General features: G+C 42.8%; 2 protein-coding genes across 7 annotated transcripts in view; one reads left to right on the top strand and one right to left on the bottom strand.

Moving 5' to 3' along the window:
* The first annotated feature begins 25 nt into the window (after nucleotides 1–25).
* Nucleotides 26–7,243, top strand: LOC128890727 (patched domain-containing protein 3-like). Of its 4 annotated transcripts, XM_054149505.1 has the most exons (11): nucleotides 26–161; nucleotides 264–389; nucleotides 1,766–1,876; nucleotides 2,043–2,289; nucleotides 2,409–2,482; nucleotides 2,587–3,028; nucleotides 3,902–4,147; nucleotides 4,343–4,645; nucleotides 5,018–5,582; nucleotides 5,721–6,203; nucleotides 6,771–7,243. In XM_054149505.1, the coding sequence occupies exons 3-11, from the start codon at nucleotides 1,776–1,778 to the stop codon at nucleotides 7,166–7,168; spliced, it is 2,859 nt and encodes a 952-aa protein (XP_054005480.1). In that variant the 5' UTR covers nucleotides 26–161; nucleotides 264–389; nucleotides 1,766–1,775; the 3' UTR covers nucleotides 7,169–7,243. The 4 variants fall into 4 exon arrangements, with proteins under 4 accessions (XP_054005480.1, XP_054005479.1, XP_054005477.1 ...); XM_054149504.1 differs by lacking the exon at nucleotides 264–389; XM_054149502.1 differs by lacking the exons at nucleotides 26–161; nucleotides 264–389 and adding an exon at nucleotides 1,361–1,706.
* A 468-nt stretch (nucleotides 7,244–7,711) lies between these two features.
* LOC128890725 (plexin-A4) overlaps nucleotides 7,712–27,563 on the bottom strand; it is a 411,446-nt gene continuing 391,594 nt past the window's right edge. For all 3 annotated transcript variants that reach the window (XM_054149496.1, XM_054149495.1, XM_054149497.1), the window contains 9 exons: nucleotides 17,331–18,062; nucleotides 16,913–17,038; nucleotides 16,292–16,753; nucleotides 14,397–16,075; nucleotides 14,061–14,274; nucleotides 13,200–13,383; nucleotides 12,239–12,949; nucleotides 11,981–12,126; nucleotides 7,712–11,899 (listed from right to left, as the gene is read on the bottom strand). In XM_054149496.1, coding sequence (XP_054005471.1) covers nucleotides 11,726–11,899; nucleotides 11,981–12,126; nucleotides 12,239–12,949; nucleotides 13,200–13,383; nucleotides 14,061–14,274; nucleotides 14,397–16,075; nucleotides 16,292–16,753; nucleotides 16,913–17,038; nucleotides 17,331–18,062 — 4,428 coding nt within the window. In that variant the 3' untranslated portion in view covers nucleotides 7,712–11,725. The remainder of the gene's footprint in view (nucleotides 11,900–11,980; nucleotides 12,127–12,238; nucleotides 12,950–13,199; nucleotides 13,384–14,060; nucleotides 14,275–14,396; nucleotides 16,076–16,291; nucleotides 16,754–16,912; nucleotides 17,039–17,330; nucleotides 18,063–27,563) is intronic.

Here is a 27,563-nt window from a genome sequence, read left to right as displayed (position 1 = left end):
ACCGCGTTACGTCTCAACGGAAAGTGGTCGGTCATTAAATTAATTTTAAGCCACGGGTGAAAGATATCCGCAAGGATGAACCGCGTCAGTTGATACTTGACCATCAGGAAAGACGCTGATCCTGCGAGAAAAACATCCCGCTCGATAATCGAGCATTTCTGGTAAGTTTTTATTGCAAATTTCTATCACTCGTTTTTATCGTGGATTAGACGAATCAATGTTATTACATCGATAAGAATGGAACTATGTTCGCTCTTACGTAGAAATAGTTGGGGGAATGCAGTTGTTATCCACGCATCGGGTAAAATGGTTACGAATAGGTAAACACGCCTAATTTAGACACTAATCACTCGACCAAGGTTGTTGCGCTTGCTATCGGTGTATTCGTGGTAAGTGTTAATTTTAACGTCTTTAATGTGTTTAACGTTAATAAAGTGAATTATCCAATTTGTAACAATATTCAAGATTTTGCGTCACTACGAGTCCAAGTACGTCGATAATAATTAAAGCCAGTTATCCACTTGTTTGTATTTGCTTTTTTCTAAGTGAAGATTGATTTTATGATGAATCATTGCTGAGTAAATATTATATCTATGTTACGTGGTTCCTGGTGCTTTTTCTCTATTTTCTGGATATATGTAACTGTTTTAGAAATAATTGAAAATTTAAGTTTCGTGAGAAATCTTATATTCTTTTAAAACATTTACGACCGTCTTCCATGTTTTGCAACGAATGCGATTCAGGGCTCCTTTCGAATCTACTCAGAACCAGTAAACCTTGAATCCTAAAACGTACAAAAAGTATAAGCATGAGTTATTTGTCATTCGAAGGCCTTGACACAGAAACTCTTGGATTGAAATTGATCCAAAACAAACTATTCTTTGGGAATTAGTTCAAATGAATAAAATGAATTAGACTGTCACAGTGATAAATTAACAACTAAAAATAATGTTTTATTTTTGTATACGCACAATCTCCGTTTCTAAACTACTTGTTCCTAACTTCCAATAGAATGTTTTACATTATAACATTACAGTATTGTTTAAATTATTTTTATTAGTAGTTAAGGGTTTCAAATAAATGAAACACCTGAAAAGAGGAGCACGTCCAGTTTTTCATATTTTGTAGACGGTTATGTCTATACAAGAAACATTAAATAAGCAATACCAATACGACGCTGTGACAGTTTCAAATGCAACAACGATGGTAATAATTCCATTTAATAAAAATATATTAAAGTAGACATGAACTGAATGTATTCCAACGCAGTCTTCAATGACATACGTCATTTATTTACGACGATCCAAGAATGGATTCAATCCCAGTGCACGGCGGTCGCGCATGCGCGTTAGCGGGCGCGCATTATCTACCGCGCGCAATCTGATGCAGCGCAACGAGCAATAAGTGAAGCGAACAATCGCGAGATGGAAAGTGACAGTCGAGTGTTTGCGGAGTTGGAAATTTATACGAGCTCCGTGCACAGATTCGCTCAGATCGCGTTAGTTTTTGATGGAATGTTCCTCTTTACTATCCTCTATCTATTCGTGTACATAATTGGCCGTCAGATTTAGAGGTTATGTCACCCCCTGTCTTTCGTCCGTCGCGAACGGTTGTAACTAAGGGCGAGAACAACGACAACAAACCTGAATGCTTTTCGTGCTAACCGTACGCGGTATCGCGTTGTTTCGTCGTGGTCTGGTAGAGGTGTACGTAAAATTTAAAACATGAAAAGTAGGAGTACCATGGTGCTGTGATTCAGTTTCAGTGTTGGAATAATGGAGATCCAAGAAGGAATCATTCGTAAACGAACCTTCCAGAGTTACTTGCAACGGGTACCGCAACGCATATCGGAAGTGGTGGAACATTTTTTCTATGGGTAGGTATAGTGTACTTTTGAGAAGATAAGACAGCACATAGTGACATCTGAAACAGTCTGGACGACTTATCTTCTTCCGATAATAGAAAGCAAGTCTTATCTTCTCATCGATAAGTTAGGCAAGTAACCACCAAGCTGTATATTGTCTACTCCAATTTTTTCCCAGAGTTGGGTTAAGAATTGCTCGACGACCATTGAAATGGCTCATTGGCAGTGCTGTGATAGTCTTATTATCTCTTTCTGGTTTATATTCCTTTCATCAAGAAAAGAATCCTATGAAGCTCTGGGTTCCACAAGATTCAGATTTTGTTCACGATACAGAATGGATGATCGATCAGTTTGGGCAGGGCCTAAGAATGGAGTCTATGATACTAACAGCTGACAATGTGTTAGAACCAGAAGCTCTTGTCACAGTAATTATCACTTTTTCTTGGATTTTATTGTAGCGAAATTAGCTTTGAATACAATGCAAGCTGCATTGGGTAATTATTTAGAATATCACAGATGAATTAAATGAACAAAATCATTGCAGCTGAATGAAATAGTAAAGGAAGTTATTTCTGCACAATCTTCTGATCACATTACATGGACAAACGTGTGTTTTAAGTAAGCATTCTTCTGTGCATACTACTATAGAAATTCTATTCTATGGATATCGCAAAAATTCGTCGAAGGGCTGAACTAACTTTGTTTTCTTTTTTAATACGTAGAGTGCCTGTTATATCGGGTATTGTACATAGAAAAAAACGCAGCAATGGGCTCGATGATTTTTTTGATATCGAGCTCGATTCAGAAATTAGCAATACTACATTTGAACCTGCAGTTCACGCTGATAGTGAGCTGTATTGTAATATAGTGAATAACCTGCCAAAAGCTTGCCTTTTAAATAGTATTGTGGATCTGTGGGAGTATGACAGTAGTGTAATTCGTACAAAATCTAGAGAAGAAATTATTAATGACGTAAATAATATAAAAGTTAGTCCTACCCTGGGACATCCACTAAACTTTACACAATTGTTGGGTGGCGTAACGAGAGACGAACGGGGTATAATTATATCTGCTAAGGCTGTGCAAACGCAGTGGGCGGTGCACGTAAATTTTTCGAAAGTGGATATGGATAACTTCGGAAACGATGTTGGAACAGCTGATTGGGTAAGGTAAGTTCATAAAAAGGCCTGAATCATACTCGAAATATAATAAACGTTATTAAATTTAAAAGTATTAAAATTCAAAACGATGTTCGTAAATAATGCATTATGTAATATATATCATACAATTCAAACAATATGCATTCCAAGGGTTTTATATGATTTGGGCCTTATTTTATATTTAAAATGATTTTGTCAAGATCGATTTAAACATGCTGTTTTACTAAAATTATCAGTTAATTCATATGTAGATTGTTAACAAAAATATGGAACATTTGGATCAATATCGATTAAAGAACTTAAAGTACTTAATTTTTTAACTATATTGTATCAAATTTATTTAGTAACTAAAGGAGGATGATCCGAGGATGATCCCGAAGCAGTGGATCGAAACGTTAAAATACACTCACGTTTTGGAGTCCGGTCAATGGAAGGTCAACAACATGTGATTAGCACATTTAGATTTCCTCTAATCTTGCACTGTACTATTTACACAACCGTTGGTGTACAATAGAACGTTCTAATTTTCGCATAATGATAAAATCTGCCTCTTCCGCTCATGCCTCGCATACCTCTTTCTTTTTTTAAAGATACATACCTACGTACACTTTCTTCTTTATTCTAACACTTAAAATTGGTCTCGAAGAAATGTCCACATTTTCATTAATAATCTCTACGATCTATTCATACATTCATATCGTTTCGATATCTTCATTCGGCCTTGATCTTAGACGAAATCACCCACGATATATCTCTTTATTTGGAAAATGCATTTTCGATAGTTTTCAGTAGCAATATTCCAATTAATTTAATTTACAACTCGTCGCATAAAAATCGTGGTGCTTTATCTGTAATGTATCTCATCTTTTGTGCATAGGCTACAGATGAGATATTGAAATGGGAACTGTCCTATTTAGATGTCCTCCACAGAAATGCAAAGCTATTGAATGATAAGAGAAATGCAAATCATACCTCAGCTATCTACTACGAAGCTGGTCGAAGTTTCGGGGACGTCACTTTCGTATCGATGTTCGGCAATATTGGCATAATGTCGATAGGATTCATTTTAATGTTCTTCTATGTTCTAGTCATATTTTCTGATTATAACTGGGTTGGATGGAGAGTAAGTTTTTATTTAAATAGGACCTTATAGTGTAACACAGAGTATCCTGAAGGTCTATAGTATGTTAGAGGACGATATCTTGTTTAAAAGCAGTAAAAAAAAAAAAAAAATTGATTACTGTAGAGTTTCAGGGTACAGCGAAATAGGAAAAATTTGTATAGTATTGCCTTTTAGAAGATGCAACTTTTTATATAGATTTACCTCACAACTGTCGGTCTTTTTTGCGTGGGTGGTGCTTTCATCACTTCGATTAGCGTTTGCTCCGTTCTTGGAATTCCTTACGGACCTGTACATACTTCTTTGCCATTTCTTTTACTGGCTCTTGGAGTCGATGACAATTTTTTAATAATGGCGTCGTGGAAGGAGATACACGCTGACAAATCAAACCGAAAAAAGCCATTGGAAGAGAGAGTAGCTTTAATGTTAGGACATGCAGGCTCGGCCATTAGTATTACTTCTTTGACCGACGTTGTTGCATTTATCATCGGTGCTTCGACTGTAAGTTTAGATATGTTTATTGGATTTTTAAGAGGGTATTCATTTTTTGGTTGAAACTGCAAAGTTGTTGAAGTAATATTTCTGTTTGTACGTTTACTCATCTCTAAAAAGGATGTATCAACTTTTACGTAACAGAAAAAATAACATCTACAGAGTTAATATTTGCATTGTCCCATGTTTCTAAGCCTACTACCCATCCTGCTGGCTAGAAATAAGTAATTTAAAGTTGTTTATGTAGCATCAGAATCATCGAAAACAAAAAATGGAAATATTTCAAACGCTATATTTTTTCATTAAAAAAAAAAAAGGATACCTTCTTAAATCATCGCAAACTTCGAACATACTATATTATAGTATCATATCAATTTTTAGATATTGCCATCGCTGCAATCATTCTGTATTTACGCAGCAGTTGGCGTGCTATTGACATTCTTATTTCAAATAACATTTTACATCGCGTTTTTCACGCTGGACGCTCGACGAATCGAGAGAAAGCGAAATTCGATACTACCGTGGATCGTTCACGAGAATTTCACGCAAAAGTTCGTCAGACCGGAAGAAGAGCTCTCGTCGAGGTTGATAACGAAATTGTACTCGAACGTGGTTTTAACGATACCCGGTAAAATAATTATAGTATTAATAACGCTCGTCGCAGCGTCAGCGGGTATTATGGGTATTTTGCAATTGCAACAGTGGTTCGATCCAGCATGGTTCATACCAAATAGCTCGTACATGAGCAAGTACATTAGCGTGAAACATCTCGAGTATCCTGATCGCGGTTACGAGGCGATCATTCTCATGGGACATTTCAATTATACTGCCGAATTTCCGAAGCTGATGGATTTAACAGAGAAGTTCGTTAATTTATCAACGGTGGAAAGTTTGCATTCGTGGCCAAAGGATTTTGCAGAATTCGTCTCTGTCTATTTTCAGAAAGGTTAGCGTTGGCCTTTGCCTAAAATCTGTGGCATTAAGTACAGTTGAACCTCGATTACTGAATTTATCACGCAACTTTACATCGAGGTTTCACTGTACCCACCGTCAACGAGACTGTTAACTCAACTCTGATTTGTAGATTTAAGGAGCACGACGCTCAACGACGAAGATTTTTCGAATTATCTATCGAAATTTTTATTCAGCCGCAATGGCGGCAAGTACCAACGGAATTTCCGCTTCGATACAGCTTTAAAATGCGGTGAATCGGCGCCAACGATTGTTGCAACCACCGTAGACTTTAACTTCAAACGATTCCACGGTCCTCACGAGTGGATCCCAGCAATGGACGAGAGCAAGGTGGTGGCACTCGATGTTGGAATCGATGGATATGTTACTGTATGGAGCGAGGTGTTCAGTCTCTGGGTAACCGACAAACTGATCGCTCAAGAGGTCCTGCGCAATGTTTTGCTAGCTCTGATTTGCGTTATGGGGATGACGGGGATACTGATCGCCGAGCTACAGACTTGCTTTTGGATCTTCTTGTGCGTACTGCTCTCGCTGCTCAACGTATGCGGGTTCATGTACTTCTGGGGCCTCACGATCGACATTGCATCTTGCATCGGTAAGGAATCTCCCAGAAATCTCCCACTGAAGCATATATAGCCTCAAGTTATCCCCTAATTAGTTTCATTAGTAACCAAGCATAGTTTATAGCTCAGTAAAGTTCGTTTTTTCATTCTCTTTAGTATAATGATGTATTAATATTCCTGGAACATTCGTGTCTTTTGAATAACTTCAACTTACCTGCTACTTTCACGAATAACTTCCACTTTCGCACTCTAACTTACATGTACACCTTCATCTTCAACATTCATACTTTTATGAACGACTTTGATTATACCACTCCCACTTTGAATTACATCCATATCTTCCACATTCTTACCATCACGAACAACTTCAATTTCACTAATATACAAAAAAGTACTCGCTCACAGATATAATAAAACAAATATTCCACATCGATTCTCACCCAGCAAAAAAGGTTGCCTCTGTCCAATAATGCCCTGTATATCTTCCCAGGTAATACTCTTTATTTGTTCCAAGGTATAAAAAGAAGCTTGTTACTTCCACACCTTGCTCATCCCTTCTAAAGTACCTATACCTCTTATTTCGTCTTCTTGCTGTCCAGGCCTTGAGCTGGGCATCGGTTTGTCTGTGGATTACGCGGCCCACGTCGCGCACGCGTTCGTCCACGCTGCGTCCGAAACCGGAAGTCTGGATCGCACGAAGAGGGCCCAGGTTGCGGTGAAGTATATCGGTGCAGCGGTTGCGTACGGTGCTGGGTCCACGTTGCTAGCGCTCTCTATGATGGCGTTCTCGGAGAGCTACGTGTTCCACGCGTTCCTTAGGATCTTCGTGTTGGTGATAGTATTCGGCCTGTGGCACGGGTTGTTCCTTCTGCCGGTAATACTGAGCACAATCGGCCCCCGTAGTCTGCGATCGTACAAGACACCGTCGCCTGAGAAAAACGAGGAAGAGGCGATCGACACCATCACCAGTCCGCTGAATAAAGAAACGGATAGTTAAGAGAAACTGTGCACATCGTTATGATTCTTTATCAATAATATTTATTTTTGGTTCAATAAACATACAAAATTATTACACTATCCGTACTATTAATCACACATTTATACAAAAATAATAATAATAATAATAAAGGTCGGATAACTTAAAAACGGCATTATTTATATATATATTTTTTTTATCTAATATATTAAGATTAAAAAAAAAACAAAGTACAAAATAATGTAGCAAGGTTGATATAGATTTATTAATAATAATTATTGATCGGAAAGGAACATGACTATTATAAACGTAACGTAATCGTGTTGCTTGGATGCGTTATCTTTTTTGTTTCTTTATGTATAATCATAATTAATATTTACGACGTAAAAATGAGCGGCGAGGGAGCGACCCCGGATTGATTGGCAAGCTCCCTCCGCTGCCTCTCTCAGTCTTACACAGTCCACGGACACTCATGCGATCTGTCATTCCAGGTCTAAACTTGTTTGTCCCTCATTTTTTATTTTCTTCTTAATGTTTGTTTGTTTGTTTGTGTGTGTGTGTGTGTGTGTGTGTGTGTGTGTCATGTGTGTGTCATGTGTGTGTCCGTTATTCCTCTGGATCGTCCCTTCGAGCGTTTCGACGAAGGGATCCTGGATCAACGGTTCCCAAAAAGGAAGAGACGAACGGGACAAACAAGAAGACGCTTTTTTTTTTTAGGTATCGTCATACGTACACGGTCATCCATCGACAGAGACACACGACAAAGAGGCGCACGCTTCTCTCGAAACACGATTCTCGGCACGCATACAACGGTAGAGTTAGACTGCCGGGGCAGCAAGCCACGCACGAACGATACGGCGATACACAATCTCCTTACTTAGTTCGAATTTTACAAATTGGGATCGTACATTCCATAATTAATGAGGAACCATCGATACAATAATAATATTTACTTAGCAAAACGTGCCGATCGGTAGTGTGGCGAAGGACGCGTGATGTGTGAGCACAGTTAAACGCGTTACGAAGAAGGGGGAAGGGGGGCGTGGGTTAGGGGAGAAGTGGATTTTTCTTTTTTGATGATGACGATGACGGTGACGATGGCAATGATAAATAACGATGATATATAAATGCACGTATATATCGGTGATGGTAAGGGAGGGGGTGATAAGTTGGCGCAGGAGGACATTGGTAGATGGGAGAGGGGGTGTTCGTCTTGTTTTATCAAGAGTTGACAACCGACCGTCGGAGGTGGGGGAGGAGAGGGTGTTGCTGGACAATTTTCGGGAGGAGGAAGTTGCACGTCTGCTTGCCGGGAGTTCAAGGTACACGCACTTTAATGGGATACACCATGGGAAAGACACTCAGGGCAGACACTGACATAGAGACTAGGCTACCGACTATATGTATACCTATCTAAACGTGTAATTAGCGTACGCACCGCGTACACCTGGGTACGCCCGCACTCCGCCCGCCTGTCGGGTTTTCCATTTAGCTTTATTTAGTTTTCGTTTTCACTCTTCATTTTATCGTTTTAATTAGCAAGCTCGCGTACACGCTCGTACACTTACTCCCGTCCCTCGCTTTTCCACCTTGTCATTCTCTATTCTCGCTGCATACTTCTTTTCTGCTGCTCTTTGTTCACCGTTTTTCTCCTTTTTGTTTCCGTATCTCCTCCCCTCATTTTGTTCCTGTTTTAATTATTATTATCATCGTTTTTATTACAATCAGCGATCGCGTCGTAGTCGTGCTTTTATAGTAAACGCTATGTAGTCTTTATTACTCAAGCTTATGCCCAAAAATCTACCAGAGGCACTTTGGGTTTATTAGTACCATTTGAAGTCGGCGTGCGCGGGGGAGGGCGTTGCGAGTTCCTTATTGTGTCTATGTGTGAATTTGTCTATATGCGTGTTTGTGATTCTTTTTTTATTTATTTTATTTAATTATTAGTATCTCTTGTTTTCCATTATGCGATACAGCGGCCGAACGAGACGCGAAGTTCTATCGTTTTCTCTTGCTTGTCCTTCCCTCGACCCGACGGTGTACCCTGTCTGTGATCCATTTCTTCTTGTCCACGCGCGTTCGCCGCCGTGTTAAGCTCCCCTAATTCTATCCGTTCCCCCTCCCCCGTTCCTTTCCCGTAGCCTACCAACTCCGTATCTTTCCCTGCTGCCTTACCTTTTCCACACACGGTCTTCCGATGTTTTTTGAGCAATAAATACTTTCTCCACTGACAACTGCACATTGAATTGACGCACGGGACACACACACGCACGCACACGTAAAACGATTCTCATTCGCTGCCAGCCGCTCGCGTCGACAGGACCCTCGAAGGGCGCGACGGCTCCTTCGGCGATATGAATTCTTTTCGCGACAATCTCGATCGTCGGAAACCGACCCTAGCGGGTACCTGATGATCTCCAACGCGAAGAGAAAAAAGCTCCCTTGGTTGAACCTCGATGTGCGTTGCAGAATTGGCTAGTGTTTGTTCTTTTTTTTAAACGTACAATGAACTTGGAAGAGAACGACGAATTGTGCCCCGAAATTGACGAATGCCGTTCTTTCTTTTTTTTCTTTTCTGTTTTTGATCCCCTTAATTAAGATAAAAGGAAAACGGGTCGACCCCGGTGAACGTTCACGCGCGTGTAAAAAACGTCTCTAGGGCGTGAAAGGTTTATTCGGGTACTGTCAATACCGCGAACGGCTCCCGTACCACTCTCATCCGCATCAGTGCTTAAACTTTCCACCCACACCAATTATGGCTACATCCACAGAGTTTAATGTTACGCATTTTTTTTTTCCTTTTAATTAATGATTATCAATTCATATCAATTCAATATCAATGTATTACAATCAGACAATACTCAACAGTGATCGTTATTCATTATATATTACAATAATTAAGAGTGACAACAACATGACGACGGAGGCGTTGAAGCATTACAAAGGGAAAGAGAAGGTGGCACAATGTGTGTGAATTCCTAGGATGAATGAGACAGAGTAGAGAAGAGGAGGCGCCGATAGTGGGACATATCTTTGCTACACGTTAATTACGTAGAGGGATAATGGACACGAGGATGATGAGGAGCGGAAGAGGGGGGGGAGAGGATTGGGAAGATGGGGGTGTTCCGATGATTATGAAATAGCGACAATGATAGGTGACCATCGGGCGATGATGGATGCACGAACGATGAAGAACGAACGATTAATGGTAAAATGGAACAATGAGCTGGAGACCAAGGAAGGGGAAGCACGCACACTCAACACAACCGTCACATCGAGCTGGCCTCGCGCGCGGCCATAGTCTATAGATTAATACCTATCAACTAATACACAGTCTGTCTCCGATTCGCGGATGACTCCTTCCTCTTTTTTTTCCGTTTTGAATGCATGTAAGTATAAATAATACGCGTAATGCACGCGCACATACAGCACGGCGTTAAACCCTGCCTCGATCGACCGACGGTTGGCCGACGATGCATCGACGTTCTACGAATCGGACGAGGATTGTCGTCGTTGACGGTTCGATCGTCATAAACGGTGAAAACCTCGACGAACGTCACGGGCGCCGATACTGTACGCGCGCTCGTTTCTCGGATACTGCATATACATACACACATACTTTTGCGCCGGTATAAAGTGTATATATGTACACATATACATACGACATACCATCCAATGTATATATAATATACCCATATTATTGAATTAATCATCGTAATCGTTAATTATCTTATTTATTAAAATTCGTCAGTTCGTAATTCAAAAAATTTCAGCTAGTAGCGGTGGATGGAAATGTTTCTTCGTTAAAAATCGCCGATCCCCGATGATAGCGCGTGTTCGCGGCAATATCGATCGTCTTCTCGTCATTTTTGATCGTTACCTTTTTCCTTCTTACTTTTTTTTTCCTTTTTGTTTTTTTCTTAAACACATTTACAAATATATCGGGATCGATCGGCCGATTCGTTCACTCACTTATATCACTAGTGTCTATTATTTTTTTCGTTTTTCGTTTTAAAACCCTAACTGCCGGTTTCGCGGCGTTTGATCGCGGCCGCGAATTTTGTTGGGCGCGGTTACCGCGACGATCCTTTCAGTTGTTCATCGTTTTGCGTGTTTCACGGCCGCCGCGGCCTGGTGTGAGCGCACATCAATAATTCTATTACAATTAATCGTGATTTTGGTATCTTATGTACAGTTATGCGTGGGGGCATGCGCTGTGATTGCCGCCGCACACCTGCCTGCCAGCGACCGTTCCCAAACGTGACTCTTTTGACGCACGTACTTCCAAAAGAATTCAAATTGAACGGAACGTAAAAACACTTAGTTCATCGTTTATCAAACTCTCTTCCCCATTAACTTCGGTAGCGGTCCGTTGTGCAGTTTTTTTCATTCTTGTGTTAATAATTCGCGTACTAAGCTGAGATAACTGGCTTGCACGTAAACCTGAGACGATCGATTACAAGATAGGCCAGTCCTCTTGGTGCTTCCTTGAGAATACCTAACACCTGGGTCGAGTATTCAGCAGGGTAACTCTTGGCGGGCGGGCTTTGTCATATGCTTCATAGAGTTCATGGTACATCAGGGGTTATCCGCCGCCATGATGTTGTGCACCTGCTCGAGCTTGTATGCCAATCTCTGCTTCTGCGAGAACTCGTCCTCCTCGAGGGTAACTATAAGCTGTTCGTTGTATTTACCCGCGTACGTGTACAGTTCGTAGAGGGCGCAATTTGTGTTGAACTCCGTCGTGTGCAACTGTACAGAAAGATAATTAAACAATTTACACAAGACTGATCAATGTGGATGCTCGAAGACCGTCGAAAGAGATATACGTACCCTAGACTCTTCGGCAAGCATGGCGTTCATGTCTTGATCGGATATGGCTGGCATGACTTTGATATCTGAGTAGTAACGCTCTACCCACTCTTTGTACACTGGAATGTCCTTTGCGTAAAGTAGTTTGGAACTCGGGGAGTCCTTACCTGAAACATCAAACAGTAACGTATCGTCAAAGCGTTCTTAATTTAAACAATTACTCTACGTCTTCGCAATGAAAATAATTTATTTTCGAATAAATAGCAAGTTGCTACCCACCTAATCTATGATCCGAAGTGGAACAGCTGTCCATGAACGTCTGCGCCACGACGGAGAGACACGAGTCGACGATGTTTGACTTGTGTATGTCGAAAATGAAATTCGGATTCTTAATAAGGTTAACCCAAAACCTAAGCGGAAGGGAGTTGCTCTTCCATGTGTGAACTACTTCGGGATCAGATATGCCGTGTTGTAGCGCCTGGTCGTCCATAAAGTCGAACATGTACTTGATGGCGAGGGGCAGGGCCGAGCCTCGATGGGCGGTGCTGAAGATCGTTTCGAAGAGGTCATCGACGAATTTCTGGAGCGTACCCTTCGTTGCCAGTAACCTCGTTAGGTAGATCTCCGACACCATCTTGTTGCCGCGATCGCCCTCCTTCCGCGCGTCGGAGTCGTGATGTTTGACGAGGTGCCAGCACTTCAGGCCGCCATCGTGGTTCTGATTCAACGGCGACGTGGCGCGCGACAGGGGTGGACTGGCCGAACTGAATTTGCTAAGGTTTAGGGTCTCATATTTGTGCGATTTGTCCGTCTTCTCGGAGAGGATCGACAGGTTGTAGATCGACGACTGCTTGGAAACTAAATTGAGCGACGCCCCGTCTGGTACCCTGTAGTGATTCAAAGTGTTCCGCTTCTTCCACTCGCCCTCGGTCTTCGTGGTCGAGTCCTCATCGTAGAGGATCAATCTGCCCGACGCTCCTGTTCGCCATTCTGTCGAAAGAAAGGTGTTCGTTACCTCTTGAATTTATCTAGGTTGTCTTCATCTATCTTTAACCTTCTCATTAATTATTTTAAATACTTCGGTCTATATTACTATATTTTTAAACTCTCCGATTTACTGAAGAGGAACCACGATGAATGCAAAACGTTCAAGTATACCATCATCGCTTAAATTATGCCTGCGTCGACCGTTGCTTTTCTCCTCGAGGGTATAAAATTTCCTTTTGAGGATGGAACTTACCAAGATCGAGGTCATCCTTCCTGGGTCTTTGGCTGTAAGGTGTGGCTCTGTAGATGGTGTCCAGTGCCTTTTCTTTCACTTGGGATATCGTGTCGCAATCCAGGACCTTAACAGGCACGTTTTCCGTATTCGGATCCATGCCTCCAGCGAACACTGTTTGTTGTGATATTGATACGTACACCGTCTGCAAGATGAACGTCGAACAATAATCGTTTCGGAATTATTTGTACACAGAAACTGTTTGCTTTATGGGAAGGCTCTGACACCCTTAAGCAAGCTCGAGCCATGAAGTTTGTTCTAATTTACTTATTTTCTTAACAAATTTGCATAATAGAGGTTTTAATTATTGTACATTCATCATATTGAGTGCACCTGATGAAATTTATTTGAAGATAAATTCCTTTTAACGCAACTATACGTCTTTTCGTGAGTAAATGTGCCTGTAAAATAATTGTACGTTTGTAACCTCCGCGGTGACAACGAAATGCAAAGTAGCCCGAGGACCAAATGTTTTTGACGTGTCTACATGGTAAATGAGTATGTTGAAAAATTACATTTCCGCATTGTAGATTATACAGTTTCGAGGTAACATTTATTCTTCTCGTTGTTGGGTCACAAACACAGTTGCTTGATATTTATCTTGCTATTTTATCAGCGAGTAAAATTTTTACTAACTAAAACGTCTTTCAATTTACCGAGAAAATGAAACTATTCTGGTTACTCTTAGAAGACCATCATTATTTTACATCGACTCGATCTTTCGTTCTTTTCGAGACGCATCGATGTTGGAAGTAGAAATTGACAGAACCTTTCCACGATCTTAATACATATTTTGTGCTACGAGAGAATTAATATTCTTACCATTGGTTTGAAGTCGATGGACTGCCTAATCAGTTTCTCCTCCGACAGGGAGTACCGTGCTTCAGACGTGATGGCGTCGACGGGACCCTTATCAACCTGTTGTTTCACCGCGCGAAACAACACATATAATGGTTCTCCGGCGCATTCTCGCATAAATTTATACAAGAGGAAGGTGAACCACGCTGACAACATTTTTTCAGCAACACTTTCCGTTCTGAAATCGAAAACAAAACAGTCATACAAAATTATCAACTTCTCTACCGAGTATCGAAAAATGAATTCGTCCAAGCCTCCGATAACTCGCAGAATTCTAAACCTTGTCACATCTAAACTCACCGTCTAAGGAACAACTTCGGATGACTCTTCCCCTCCGTGCATTTTTCGATCAGCTCCGCTAGAAGCGTCTTCAATATATCCGTGCAGTACTCCATCTTGCTTTGAAGCGTGACCATGATGAGACTGGCCACGTTCACCCTGTCCCTCATCGAGAAGTATCGGTTGCTCTCCAGGGTTCGTACAAACAGAAGGAGAAAAGTTTTGTTCATTATTAGTTGGCCGAACAGACGCAGACCCTTCTCCTTGCGCGCGAGTTCCGGCCTGTCCCATTGTAGCACGGGGCTATTGTCGTCGCTCGGGAACAATATCATCATGGCGTAAGTGCGATAATCGAGGAACGGTATACCGCCGCTGGTCAGGTCGCCAGTAAGATCGGTCATCTCTGTTTGGAGCTCAGCGAAAGCCTCCTTGCACTCGGCGGCGACTCTCAACTCCAGTATGTCCATTTGCTCTTGCATGTTCTTGAGCACGCGGTTGCTCTCGGTGGATTTGCGTCGATAAGCGATTAGGAAGGCGATGAACACGAACACGAGGATCACGATGGCGGCGATCACCCCTATGAGGGCTGGTTTCGATAGTGGTCCGTTGAGACCAGACGGCAGTGCGTAGCTTAGTTTCCCTATATTGTAACGAAGAGAGCCACCGACGACCACGATCACCTCGGGCAGTTCCTGCTTGTTGGGCAGACCCTCCGAATCTATGGCTGGAGGCTGTGTCAAAGGTGGCCGACAGGTGAGCTGCTGCCTCGAAAGGGAGGTGACGTTGCAGAACGAGTTCCCTATCTGCACGATCACGTCGGACTCCTGGCAGGCGCGATCAAGGTGCTGCCCGTTGATGGTCAAATAGTCGCTCTTATAGTACTTGATCTCCTCGTCGAACTGCTCGAGGATCGGATTCGGGTAGAGCAGGAAGTGGTTGAACCCGTGTTGAGAGAGATTCTGTACACCAGTCACGTTGTCCATGCGGAACCCATACTCCAGTCGCAGGGGGTTCTCCGCGTCCACCACGACGTGCTCGGGCACTTCGATACTAGGCGACTTGCAGACCATGTACTCTTCGCTGTGCACCTCGCACTGCGAAACGAACATCTTCTCGTCGTAGTACACGTACATCTGTGGGCTCTGTATGCATCCTAGGTTTTTGCCCGTTACTGATATCTTTATTCCGCCCGCTGGTATGCCTTTGGCGACCTTCATCTGGCTGGCGACGCCGCTCTCCACGCTCAAGATCGTAGGGTCGTCGACGTATTCGAAGTAACCGTCGTAGTATCGAAATGCGCCGTCGAACGTCATCTTCACCTTGCCGTTCCTCTTGGTGTCGCTGGCGCTGGTCATGCAGAGAGCGTAATTGGTGTCAGCGTTGATGATGGAGCACGGTAGCTCGTCTATGTAGGCCTTGATGGTGCTGCCTGCGTTCATGTACTTTCCACTGATCCTTACGGTGGTCCCACCACTCACGGGCCCGTATTTCGGTGATATGGAGAGGATCTGGGGGTTCACGAACTCATAGTTGGACTCTGACTGACCCCTGAAGTCCTCGATCTCCACGATCACTGGCCCACGTTTGCCCTCAATCATCCCTGGACCGTCCACGCGACAGACGATCTGCTTCGTCCGCATGTAGAGCTCCTCGTACGGCTGGCACTGCACCCCGGCTACCATAATGCCGCCGTAGATATCCTGAAATGAGCGTTTCATGCAAGCTGGGTCAGACAGTAGCCTATTATAGACAATAAGATTTAGATCAAGAACTTTTTGTTTAGAATGACCAGAACAAGAGTTATCTTGAACTTGAAACTGCTACATAAAGAAAATTTATTACCTACACCAGAACGAAATTCCTACAGCTTGGCGTGTAAATAAATAACAAGATCGATAGAAAAATCTCTCTCTTACCGAGAACGTCTTCCCTAAGTTGATGCCGCGTATCGTCACGTTGGTGTTCCCTTCCCAAGGACCCATCATCGGCTCGAACATGTGTATCTCTGGATTTGGACATGTCTGATTGCTGTTCAGCCAAACCCCGATCCCGTTGTCGCAGTGCTTCTTCACCTCGCACCTCTTCGAGCTCTGGCACCATCCGCAATCGTACTTGGGCAGAAGAGCCAGGCACATTCCGCAATTGTCGGCCATGTCGCGGCATCTGTATATCACCAGGTGGATATTGTGGGGATTGTCCAAGGGTTTCGAGCTGCCCCAGATAACAGCGAAGGGCACGGTGATGTTGGGCGCGCGGGACGTGTACGAGAATTCGGTTTCATCGCAGTAAATCGTGTCCCCCAATAGGCGAGCGGGCATGCTGGTCACTCTGCCCTCTATGTTGAACTGACATACGAACCTGGTCTGCACGATGAATTGCTGAAAAAGAGGTTTCGCCCAGGTTAGCCGTCGATCATCCTAGAGTCACGTCTTCCGATCGTCTACTCAATGATTCGCCATGAAAGACGCGCTAACGACACGTGAAGACGTCGTGGATTACTCCGACGACGTTAACGGGACTTCTACTAGTATTCTTACCCCGATGATGTGCACTTTGACGCGTATAACCTGCTTGATGCCGGAAGACACCAGGATCTCCTGGGACTCGGTGGCGTTCAAGGTGGGACAGAACGCTGGGCCGCTTCTGTAACTTGGTCCCGTTCTCTGGAAAGGTAAACGACGCGTTATGCGATAGAACTCGTTGGTGGCCGGCTGGATACTTCAGGATTGAAACAGCGATGGCTACACATAGTTGAAACCGCCTGATTTTTGTATACAATTTAGAAAGCACGGGAGAACAAGCTGCCATTTCTATATCATTATTTCGTAGTATTAAGAATAGTAGCAATAACTGTCCTCAGCCTTTACTTTGTTACAAATACCTACTAATACTACCAACATTTTCCCCAAAACCTATGGATAACTACTGAAGTAATTTCTACAAGAAGCTACTCACGCTGACTCCCGTGACCAAGATGTCGTTGCGACAGTTCTCAGCTGTGTCGTGGGTACACCTGTGTCCGTCGACGCACCAGTCGCAGGGGAACCTAGACGAGACGCACTGAGTGCACGAAGTGTAGGTGTTGCAGTCGAAGAAGGTAAAGTTGGTGGCGACGAGGTCTGGTCCGTTGGTCATCCTGACGGACAATTGAGCGGTGAAGTGGTGCTGTTCTGGCGCGATGGACGGCAGCAAATCGGTCCTAGGCGTGGTGCAGTTTACACCAAAGGACTTTCTCGAGGCGTTGGTGATCAGGGTCTTATCCAAAGTGGAGAACGCGCAAAGAAATTGGCCTGGGAGCGTTGGCAGGTTCTCGATAACCAGCTCCAGTGTTCTAGCAGTCGTGCGTTGCAACTGATCCGGGGTGACGGTGGTGATGGTTATGCATCTGCCACTTTTGTACGAGATCCAATATAGAGGATCCTTGGCAGCGTCCTGACAGTCGCTGCGCAGGTTGCATTTATTTTCCAGCGAGCACCAACCGCAGTAAGGGTCCTTAGCTCCGAGACATTCCCAGCAGGTCTTATACACCGAGCATTCCTGCACCTTGACCTTGGAGACTGTCTTGTTCGTCATGACGTACAGGTGCATTAGCTGAGAATCGAACAGCAAGTCAGCGTTCACCACCGAGTCTGGATCGATCTCCAGCTCGCCGTACTCCAGGGCTACGGAAGAGCTCTCCACCACCACCTGAGAAACGAAAAGGTGCGATGAAAATATCGTCTCATTGCATATTTTTGCGGGAAACTAATCGGGGAGGAACGTTGAATGTCTGATGAGAGTTTATTTTTAGACTGAGTACAACGAACGGTATGGATGGATCTTAGATCCTTATTATGAAGTGATGTTGGTTAAGTCTGGGATTCTTTAATCGTATTTACTGTGGCCGTGTAGAAGTAACATATGATCTCTTTTACAGTTTCTAAGGAGAACATTTTGTAGTGTCTTTTTCATGGTTAGTTATTTATTTGGATTCTTCGGTAATTCATATTTAAATTCTTTAAACATGTACTTAAATATATATGCATATATACAGTCAGTCTCATAAGTATTCGTACCATCCATGTCTATCGAAGAAATTTGTCTAAATTAAATAATAGGTATGATGTTTCCACACAATTGTATATATTTGTAATGGAGCATTTATTTGGAAACATCGAACTTGTCATTTAATATAGGCAAATGTCTTCAATAGACATAGAGGATACGAATACTTATGGGACCGACTGTATAATTGCATCTGGAATGCAGACATCGGTGACCAAGTGTAAATAGTTTCAAGCTCGAAATCCTCAAGTTGTAAGCACTCCCTGACCGAATCAACAATCGAATCAACAATTTCCCCGGATTTAATCGTCGCGGAACAAACTCGAAGATCGTCCGCCTGAATCGTCGCTAACGAGGAACTCGACGCATGATTTTCTTTCGGGGTTCGCGCAATCCGGCATGCATGGTTTATTCATCGAAACGGCAGCGCGTGCCGATGCGCGCGGTATGAAAAATTAAATATTCACGTCAGGTTGATGTCCAGGCTGCGGTCTCGTCTACGCAGAGAAAGACAAACGGCGCGTCGTTCGTTTCAATATTTATTAAATATTCACCGATAATCACCGCGCGTTAACGTGACCCTGTGTCAACGATCTCTGAGCCCTGCGCTTTCTGATTGTGTCCAGGATCGGATCGGGACGAGGGCGTTGGGGTGTCCGGTCTATTGTTTACGTTGTACACTACCATATATTGTTATAGATTGTCATATGTTCTAGATCATCGAAGAAAAAAAAGTTAATGTAATAAGTATAATAGAAAAATAGTTTAAACGCGTTCTCAACTTTCTTTCTTATTTTTCAGAAATTATATCAGGAATCTGGCAGTGCCAGTCGCCCAGGGGTGTACAAAATCGCAGTCCCCGGCGCTTCCGTGTCTCCCGACCCGGAACATTCGAATTCGCCATACCGGCGGGGGGGCGCCGATTAATTCCGAAGCGCGGACAGATGGTAGCCAGACGGAACGGCGCGTTACAAAGTAAAATTTACGTCCGTCATTTCGCGGTGTTTCGCGACGCCCGTTTCCTCTCGGGTTGGCCATCGTCGGCCATCAGGCGTGTGGTGTTTCGTTCGGGGCATTCATTTTCTCGGACTTCAACCGCGAAAGGCTCGTTCGCGGTCGCGGTTAAAGGGTCGCAAATTAAATCTCCAGCCCCGACGAGCTTTCACTCACCGGCGGTGAAACGACGGGAACGATGACGGGAGGTCTCCCCTTCCCGTTGGAATTACGTTCGCTTGTCTAATAAAAAGGCCAGACCTTCCGCGGGACCGAACCCGACGAATAACAGTAATCACCGGGATGATAAACTGGCCTCTCGGAACCTTTCGGTGGTTATTACTTGTTCGACGTTAAAAATACAGGGCGTGTTTCGCTTATCCTGACCACCTTTTGGCGTCCACGTTGACGTTTAATTTGTTCACTTAAGGGGGAAGACGAGGCGACTCGAAAATGCGGAAGTTTCGTAATCGCCCTGGCGACGTGGAACGAGTGCTGCATGAAAAATCATGGGGGATAATCGAGAAGGAAATGTAGTTTTAATAAATTGGGTCACTGTTTACGTAAATCTCTTACAAGCCATACATTTCTAATAATCGTTACACTATTCTTTGTCAATCTTTTCCTAAAATTAAAGAAATTCATTTGAGGTTGATAGATTTGACTTCTGAAAGACTGCCTATTTGAGGTAAATACAATTTGATAAATAAATGTAACAAGGCTAGGACGATTCTACGCATAGATATAAAATGAAAATGTACAATGATGTTTCTTCGTCCGAGTTCACGTTTTCGAGATAATCGATTTGAAAATTCGTTTGGCGCGTGTGCACACCGCGATTTCACTAATGCGTCGGGCCATTAATCATCATTTCTACTTGCGCCGGTGTTTGTAAACACTGATGGCGGTACAGTATTATCTGCTCCCCGTCGATCTTGTTATCTTCTTGCTAGTTAGAAGCAATTGGAAGAGATAATACCACACCGCGGTCAATATTTAGACGCACCGAATCAAGTAGAAGCAGTGAGTAATGGTCAGACACGCAGGCAAGTTCCACGCGCACCCCAAGGATATTAAAAAATAGACTTTCTCGAAAACAAAGCCTCGTACGAAAAAGATTCACTTTACATTATCGATTTACTTTTACACAAAGCCACATTGTACAGTTACAACTGCCATGAGTAGTATTTTTAGTGTTTTTATCTTGGATTCTTATACACGTACCATTCAATTGCTTCTTTTAAATTTCCTTTCCTGCCCATCCACTTATTAAGTTTTTAAAGAAATTTTGAATCTCCAAGTGTAAACCCAGCCATGCGTACACGTCAGTGACAGTAAATGTAACGAGTTAGCCAGTGACGAAAGCTTCTTTGTACTCCGAAGGAAATACCACGAGTTCATTCGGAACAATTTGATCAAACAACTTCATGGTGAATGAAGAAACACTCTCGCGTCTTGTTGTTTTTTAACCCGTAGAAAATAACCGTTCTTTCACGCCCGTCCACGGTTCTATCTCTTTCGTGCGTGGCTTTCAAATATGTCATCTCTCACACGTTACTGTCCTCGCGCTTTGTACGTACGCTTTCTCTCTCTCGAGTGTTCGCTCGATTTTCTATACGATGCACTTTCATTCTTTTTACCCCCTCCCTCGCCTCGGTCCACGCTTCATTCTATTTTAAACACACCGAGCGAATGCGACTTCAAAGCGACGGTTCTGCAAAATCTATCTCCGAGGCCAGAAAAAGGACCTTATTAAACGCTGAAGCTGAAACAAAGCGTTTATTAGCTTTACCGTGGAAACTAATGTTCGAGTTTCAAACGAATTTTCACCGGCGCGATAAAAAATCTCGACAGGAACAAAAAGAGGCGCGCTTATTATTTCTAGCGATTGCGAGAAATTCAATCTCTAAAACTGGGGTTAATTTTATTTGTTGGCGAAAAATATTATGGATTGTACTGTTTCAAGAAATTTTCAGCATGTTATTTCTTTAAATTCTGGTTACAGTTTGTTACTTATTTATTGTACGAATTAATTGTTCCTCCGTATATAATTTTATTTGCGTAATAATATTTCATACAAAATTAATATAACTGGTTTTTACAAATACATACTATTTCTCTAGGTTCGTTACAGGAGGGCGCACACTCTGGTAAATGGCAACAAAAGGAAAATTAATAAGTACAATATAAACCCACAAAAGAAGATAACATATAAGAGACGAGTTGCAACAGTACAGATAACTAAAAAAGTCTTCATAAAGAGTTTTCCAATCGACCCAAACCACAAAGTACTGTTGCCGGAGCCTGTGCCTTATTTATCCGAGCAGCAAAACACGTCTCATCTAAATCGTAACTTTCGGTTCTCAGAATTGCTCCGAAGAACAAAGCCGCTTTCCGTTTCTGGAAGACGCGGAGGCCCGAGGCTCGACTGCCCCTTCAACCGCATCGTCGACTTCCCCCATCGATCTCGCTCGACCCCGCATCATCATCTATTTAAAGTACCGAGAAGGGTCGATACTTTTTTCCCTTCCCATAAGAATCTTCCGTGCAAACGGTGCATCAGGTAGAGTCGGATCCAGCCAAGGGGGTGGTCGTGACGCCGGTAAAAATCGGTTGGCACGCGTTTTTTTACCGGTGGCCGATGCACACGGCGCAACCGAGTGGCCCGAGCCGTGCAATTAACATCACTACCACCAAGTCCGCGGTAGCCCGATAATTATTGTTATTATTTCTGCACGCCGGACGTGGACAGAGATTGCAACATAGTCGCGGGGCACCGTGATCGGCTGTCCCGGGGCAAGTCGATTCGTTATTCGGGGCATAGGTCGCTGAGCCCCGACCGCTCCCCGTGGACGTCTCCGCTTCTCTTCCTTGGCCACGAGCAACTACGCCACGGTCTTGAACTTTGTCTCCTTTCTATCGTGCGGTTCATCGCAGCCGATGCATGCGCGCCGTGCAATTAAACGGTTGGAAAATAAAGGGTTAAGGCTGCCCGTTAGGCTTCCATGCTCGCCGCGATAACCAGCAGAGCCGGGTCTCGTGGGTGGGATGAGACGTCGCACGGCGATCGACGGATACGAAAACCGTAATGGACCGGGAGGATGGACGTCCACGGACGCATCCGGAGATTCCACGGGGAATTATGGTTCTGGCTATTGTTCGACGGGTTCGACTGTCGCTACCACGGGGTTTGTTTACTCGTACTCTCGCGTACCGGAATTGGGATTTACGACAGGGGATGGGACTGTGTCTTGGCTATTTAATCCTTTTTGGGGGGCATTGTTTAGTTTAATTGGGGTATTTGTTGTGTTTCGTCGTGGGAAGTCGGTTTACGATTTTTCGTGTAGCTTCGTTTCGTACTGCAGTTGTTATTGAGATTATTAAAGTGAGAGGTAGGTTTTATGAAATTTATCGAGGAACGAAAAATGTCTGAGTAACGTAGACGTTTAAGTAACTATTCAATGTATAATAATGTCCAGCTTAAAATGTTAGAACACTTACATTTTATTTAACACTGACATGGCTTCCTTGGTACAGACGAATCTCTTTTTCCTCACAGATTCCTTCACAAATATTTAATTATAACTATCTACATCATAGGAGGAAAAATACACTAAACTACCTAAGCAATATCATAATTCCTCCCTTATTTAGTATCAAATATCTCAAATTTCTTTACACAGTTTCAATAGTTCGAAAGTTCCATACTTTCATTATACAGGATACTCGGTTCGAAAAGTAAACCTCTGCACCTGCCAACATTCCTGGAAAGGTTTGCAAGACGAACCATTATCATTCCTCTTACAAATTCCCGATTATTTCGTTGAAAGAAGCACATTGTATCGAAAAGCCGCAAACCACCAACGAAGCCGAGGCGTTTCGTTCAGCAATGCGTTTTTTCGGCATCTCGCGGCTGTATTTTTCGATATTTACTCCGTTCTGCCACGTTTTTTTTTTTTTCTTCCGCGCAGATCCTCGCAAACACTGATTCGCCGTTCAAGATACCGCCGGCGGAAATTGAACCGTAAAAGTGAAATATATTCTTAGCGGAGGCGGACAGAGGTTCCTGGAATCCCCTGGAACCGTGCACCGACGCGGGAGGTACAGGCAACCAGAAATGACCACGATTTTAGGTGAATAATAAATGACGATCGAGGAATATGGGATATTTATTGGTAACGTTTATTGGATCGAAATGTTCAGTAATAACTTCATTTTTGTATTGGCAGTAAATCGGTACTTGTCTTTAAAAATATATCACCGCAATTTTATCAAGAAAGCATAATGAGCAGTTGCGTTATAATTAATGAACTTCTGATGTATTATAAAATATTTTCAGGATAAACTCTAAATATTCGAGGAAAGGAACGGTAAAGATCTTTAAAAAGTTTGACACATTTGCTCCCATAGATAATTAACACACACAAATCCGAAATTTGAACATCCACGTTTGACTGATCGTGAGAGGGGACACCTCAAGGACGAATGATTCGCGGGAAAACGTTTCGACGTGCTCGACCATGGTTGATGGATGAACGGAAAATTGTTATAATTACCAAGCTACCATAAAGTAGGTGGACGTCCTGATTACGCGTTCCATTGCCCCTGTTCCCCATTTTTTTGCCATGTTTCAACGAAAACAACCCGAGAACCGATGCAAGGAAGATGTAATTGGAGCCCAGTGTCGCGTCCATTGGAGTCCATCCCGTTGCCCCGCGATTACCTCGACGAGTCGAGATTGAAGATTAATCACCACCGCTTGTTAAACATAATAATATAATCATCGCCGACACGGACGCCGCGTGATTCCGTGGATCGACAGGCATAAATTATACGTTCATTTTTCGTCCTTCGCGCCGTGATAATGAAATAGAAACCTCGCTGGGATTAAAACGCATAATATTCAGTTGGAACGCGTCGCGCCGTCTGTGCTTCTTTTTATGGTCAATTAGGGAGATTGCTTCCTTAAACGTGGCAACACCTCGGCGAGCCTTCTGCCGCGTGTTTCATGAAACATGGACGTCGTTTCGGGTCGCGTTTCGGTCGGAGGATGCCCGTTAATCACCTTGTGCTCATACTTGAATCCAGACGAAATTGTTCCTCCTTTTGCAATGTAAATCAGTCTCCTTTACGGGGGAATTTTGTTATGTGTGGTGCAGGTTATTTTCATGGCTATATATATATATGGACTTATAGTCAGTCCCATAAATATTCGTAGCCTCTATGTCTATTGAAGAAATTGATTTAAATTGAATGGTAGGTTTGATCTTTCCAAGTGAATATGTGTATAAATATGTTGATGTATAAGCTTATTCATATGCATAGTTATAATAAAAAGTTCATTTGGTAAAATCAAAACTCTTATTTAATTTAGTCCGACTTTTTCAATAATCATAGAGAGTATGTATATTTATGGAATTGGCTGCATATACATTGATATATTGCATATGATACGTGTATATATTCATTTATACCATGACTGCATTCTCAACATGTACTGAGTGTATTAGTTACAAAAAACGTAGTCCTGTCTAACATGACGATTGAATATATTGGAAAAGATGAAAGCACTAATTCGGTTAATGTAGTCCAAACATATTCTCAATTTTCGCAAATGCATGCTCGATCCTGATGTCAAGAAATTTACTTAAAATAATTAAACACACACTCTTCCATCGCACTGAGCCAACTCTCCACAAGCAGTCATCTTCATCCACTGCCAGCCACTGAAAAATCTCGACCCCCCCTCCAATTTAAAGAAAAAGAATCCAATCATTCCCCGACTGCAGCCCATCGAAGTCGAAGAAATCAATCGGATCCAAGAGCACAAGAGAACCATTCGAATTAAAAAAAAAAAGAAAAGGAACAAGGATTTAAGAGCGATCCCAAATTTATCTTGAGCGTGGTTCTCGCGAGCCTTTGCTCTCTAGGAGAAGACCGTTGATTCCCTTCGTCGATCCGCACCCTCGACACCCAACGCAACGATTAAACGGCGCACGATCTCCCATCGAGGGCGCTGCAACCCTCCCGTGTGTCCCAGGACCCGCGGGACGTAACTCAACTTAATAACCGCGCGACTACAAAGAGAAAACCAGCAGGAATCGATAAAGAGGCGAGGCTACAAAGAAGTCGCGATTACGGATAGGAATAAAACCGAACCCTCATCCGTCTTTCGATCCCCGCGATCCAGGCTGACGTCGACCGCCAGACACAAAAGAAACTAATAACGCTGGATACAAAGTTACCGAGAACTCTGCGAACGTCTTAATTACTCGCTTGTAACGCCCCGCCGGTTTATTTGCTCTTGGTTTCGCCGTGGTCGCGGTTCCGCGAGCGTTTTACAAGCGCGGATGGTAGGTGTTCGACGGACGCGACGGGGCAGAGGGAAAAACGAATCGAGAGTCGACATTCCTGAATCGATTTCGAGTCGGAGCGTGTACGTGCGTCCCACGTAACGTGCTCGCACGTTCACGCGCATTAATGGCTGCGCGAATCCCGGTTTAAGCGTCGTTGCGCGCACCGTATTCACGCAATTAGTTTAGGGATGTTTGCCGCGCCTAGAAAAATCGGGGATGGAGTGTTTCGTTGAGGTGGAAACGCGATTCGAAAAATCGCTTTTGTGTTTGCTGATAGGAGATAGAGAAACGGCGGGAGAGGGACGGATTTATCTGCGCAATTTCAGAAAGTGTTGATGCAGTCGAAGAGTTTTTGTGGAGTATTATTATTTGATGTTTCTTTTGAATTAAAATGGATTTGGAATTCGTGTTGAAATGGAAATATAGTTCATGTTTCTTCGACTTGAACGATCAATGCTTTTGATAGATGGCTGTGGAATTGGGAATTGAGAAGACCCGCTGACCGAACTTCGAAGCGGTGCTGCTTGTATTAACTCGGTCAATTTTATCGCAGAGACGAATTGGTGGTTTGCTCAGAAAAGAAGTCATCGTAAATACTCAGAGGTTTAGAAGATACATTAAGTGTATTATTATAAAATGTAACTTCAGAGGATTGTTACTAATTTCTATAAAACAATCAGACACATTGCTTCAACGCTATCATAAAATAAATACCTGAGAATTCCAACTAATTTCCACAAATCTAACACATCACTTTGGAATCATAATAAACAAAGCTTCAGATCAAGCATTAAATATTCTATTACTGAATATATACCCGACAATTCAAACTAATTCCCGTAAATCGACGAGATCGCTTTATCCTTATCGCGATTCGCGGTTAAATTGAAGGAAGCTCGAGCAGTGAATCGATGTTCCGCGTTTCGATTCGACGCGCGCCGATTTGCATGTTATAATTCGACTCAGTCAATTTTCGAGTGTAACGCGAATCTGGCGAGAGGAGAAAGGCAGAGGGGGATCGGGAGGAAGCGAGCCGGGTCGATCTGTAATGCAATTTAAAATTTCACCATGCGTGTATCCATTTTTAAGCTGGCGTTTCGCCGAATATCAGCAGACGCGGTCTTCAATCTTCCGGCTGGGTGCCGCGTCAATTTTCATACAAAAATTACTCGCTCGACGCCTGACAAAATACATCGTGCAACATTTATGACAAATGGGCGTCGCTCTATGTTAAATTTGCAACAATGGGAGGTTGCGTGAAATGGAGCTTCTTTCAACGTTTGATTGCATTTTTTAATGTATTGGTGCTCGACACAGTGAAAGAAAGCCCCCGGAAATTACTCTTGATCGCGTACAGTAAAAACTTTAGAGATTATTGACAATAAGTATTCTTTGGAAATTAAAACGAACTAATCTCTTTTTGAATTAATTCAATCGGGACGAATCTTAGGGCAAGACGAATGTCACTCTATTTAAAGCGAACTTTGATAACTGTTATTGTATTATTATTGTATCGCATATATTATTTTTTACCCTTGGGAATGTATTTTTATAATGGATAACTAATCGTATCAAGTATTTTTTCACTGCTCAAAAGTATCCCACATGTATTACATTATGGATGTATCGAATTTTATTACGAAATTTTAACTTAAATAAAAGTAACTAATCACGTAGAGCCATTCTTGGAAAAGGTATCAAACGAGCGAATCATGTAAAGTAAAAAGACGAGGAAGTTTTGTAATTTACATTAACGGCGCTATCGTTAAGCGCAAGGAATTCTTTTTTCTAAAAA

Source organism: Hylaeus anthracinus, unplaced genomic scaffold (assembly GCF_026225885.1).
Source record: "Hylaeus anthracinus isolate JK02 unplaced genomic scaffold, UHH_iyHylAnth1.0_haploid 12001, whole genome shotgun sequence".
Classification (NCBI taxonomy): domain Eukaryota; kingdom Metazoa; phylum Arthropoda; class Insecta; order Hymenoptera; family Colletidae; genus Hylaeus; species Hylaeus anthracinus.
Note: the sequence above shows the minus strand (reverse complement) of the source record. Positions and strands in the feature narration are given on the sequence as shown.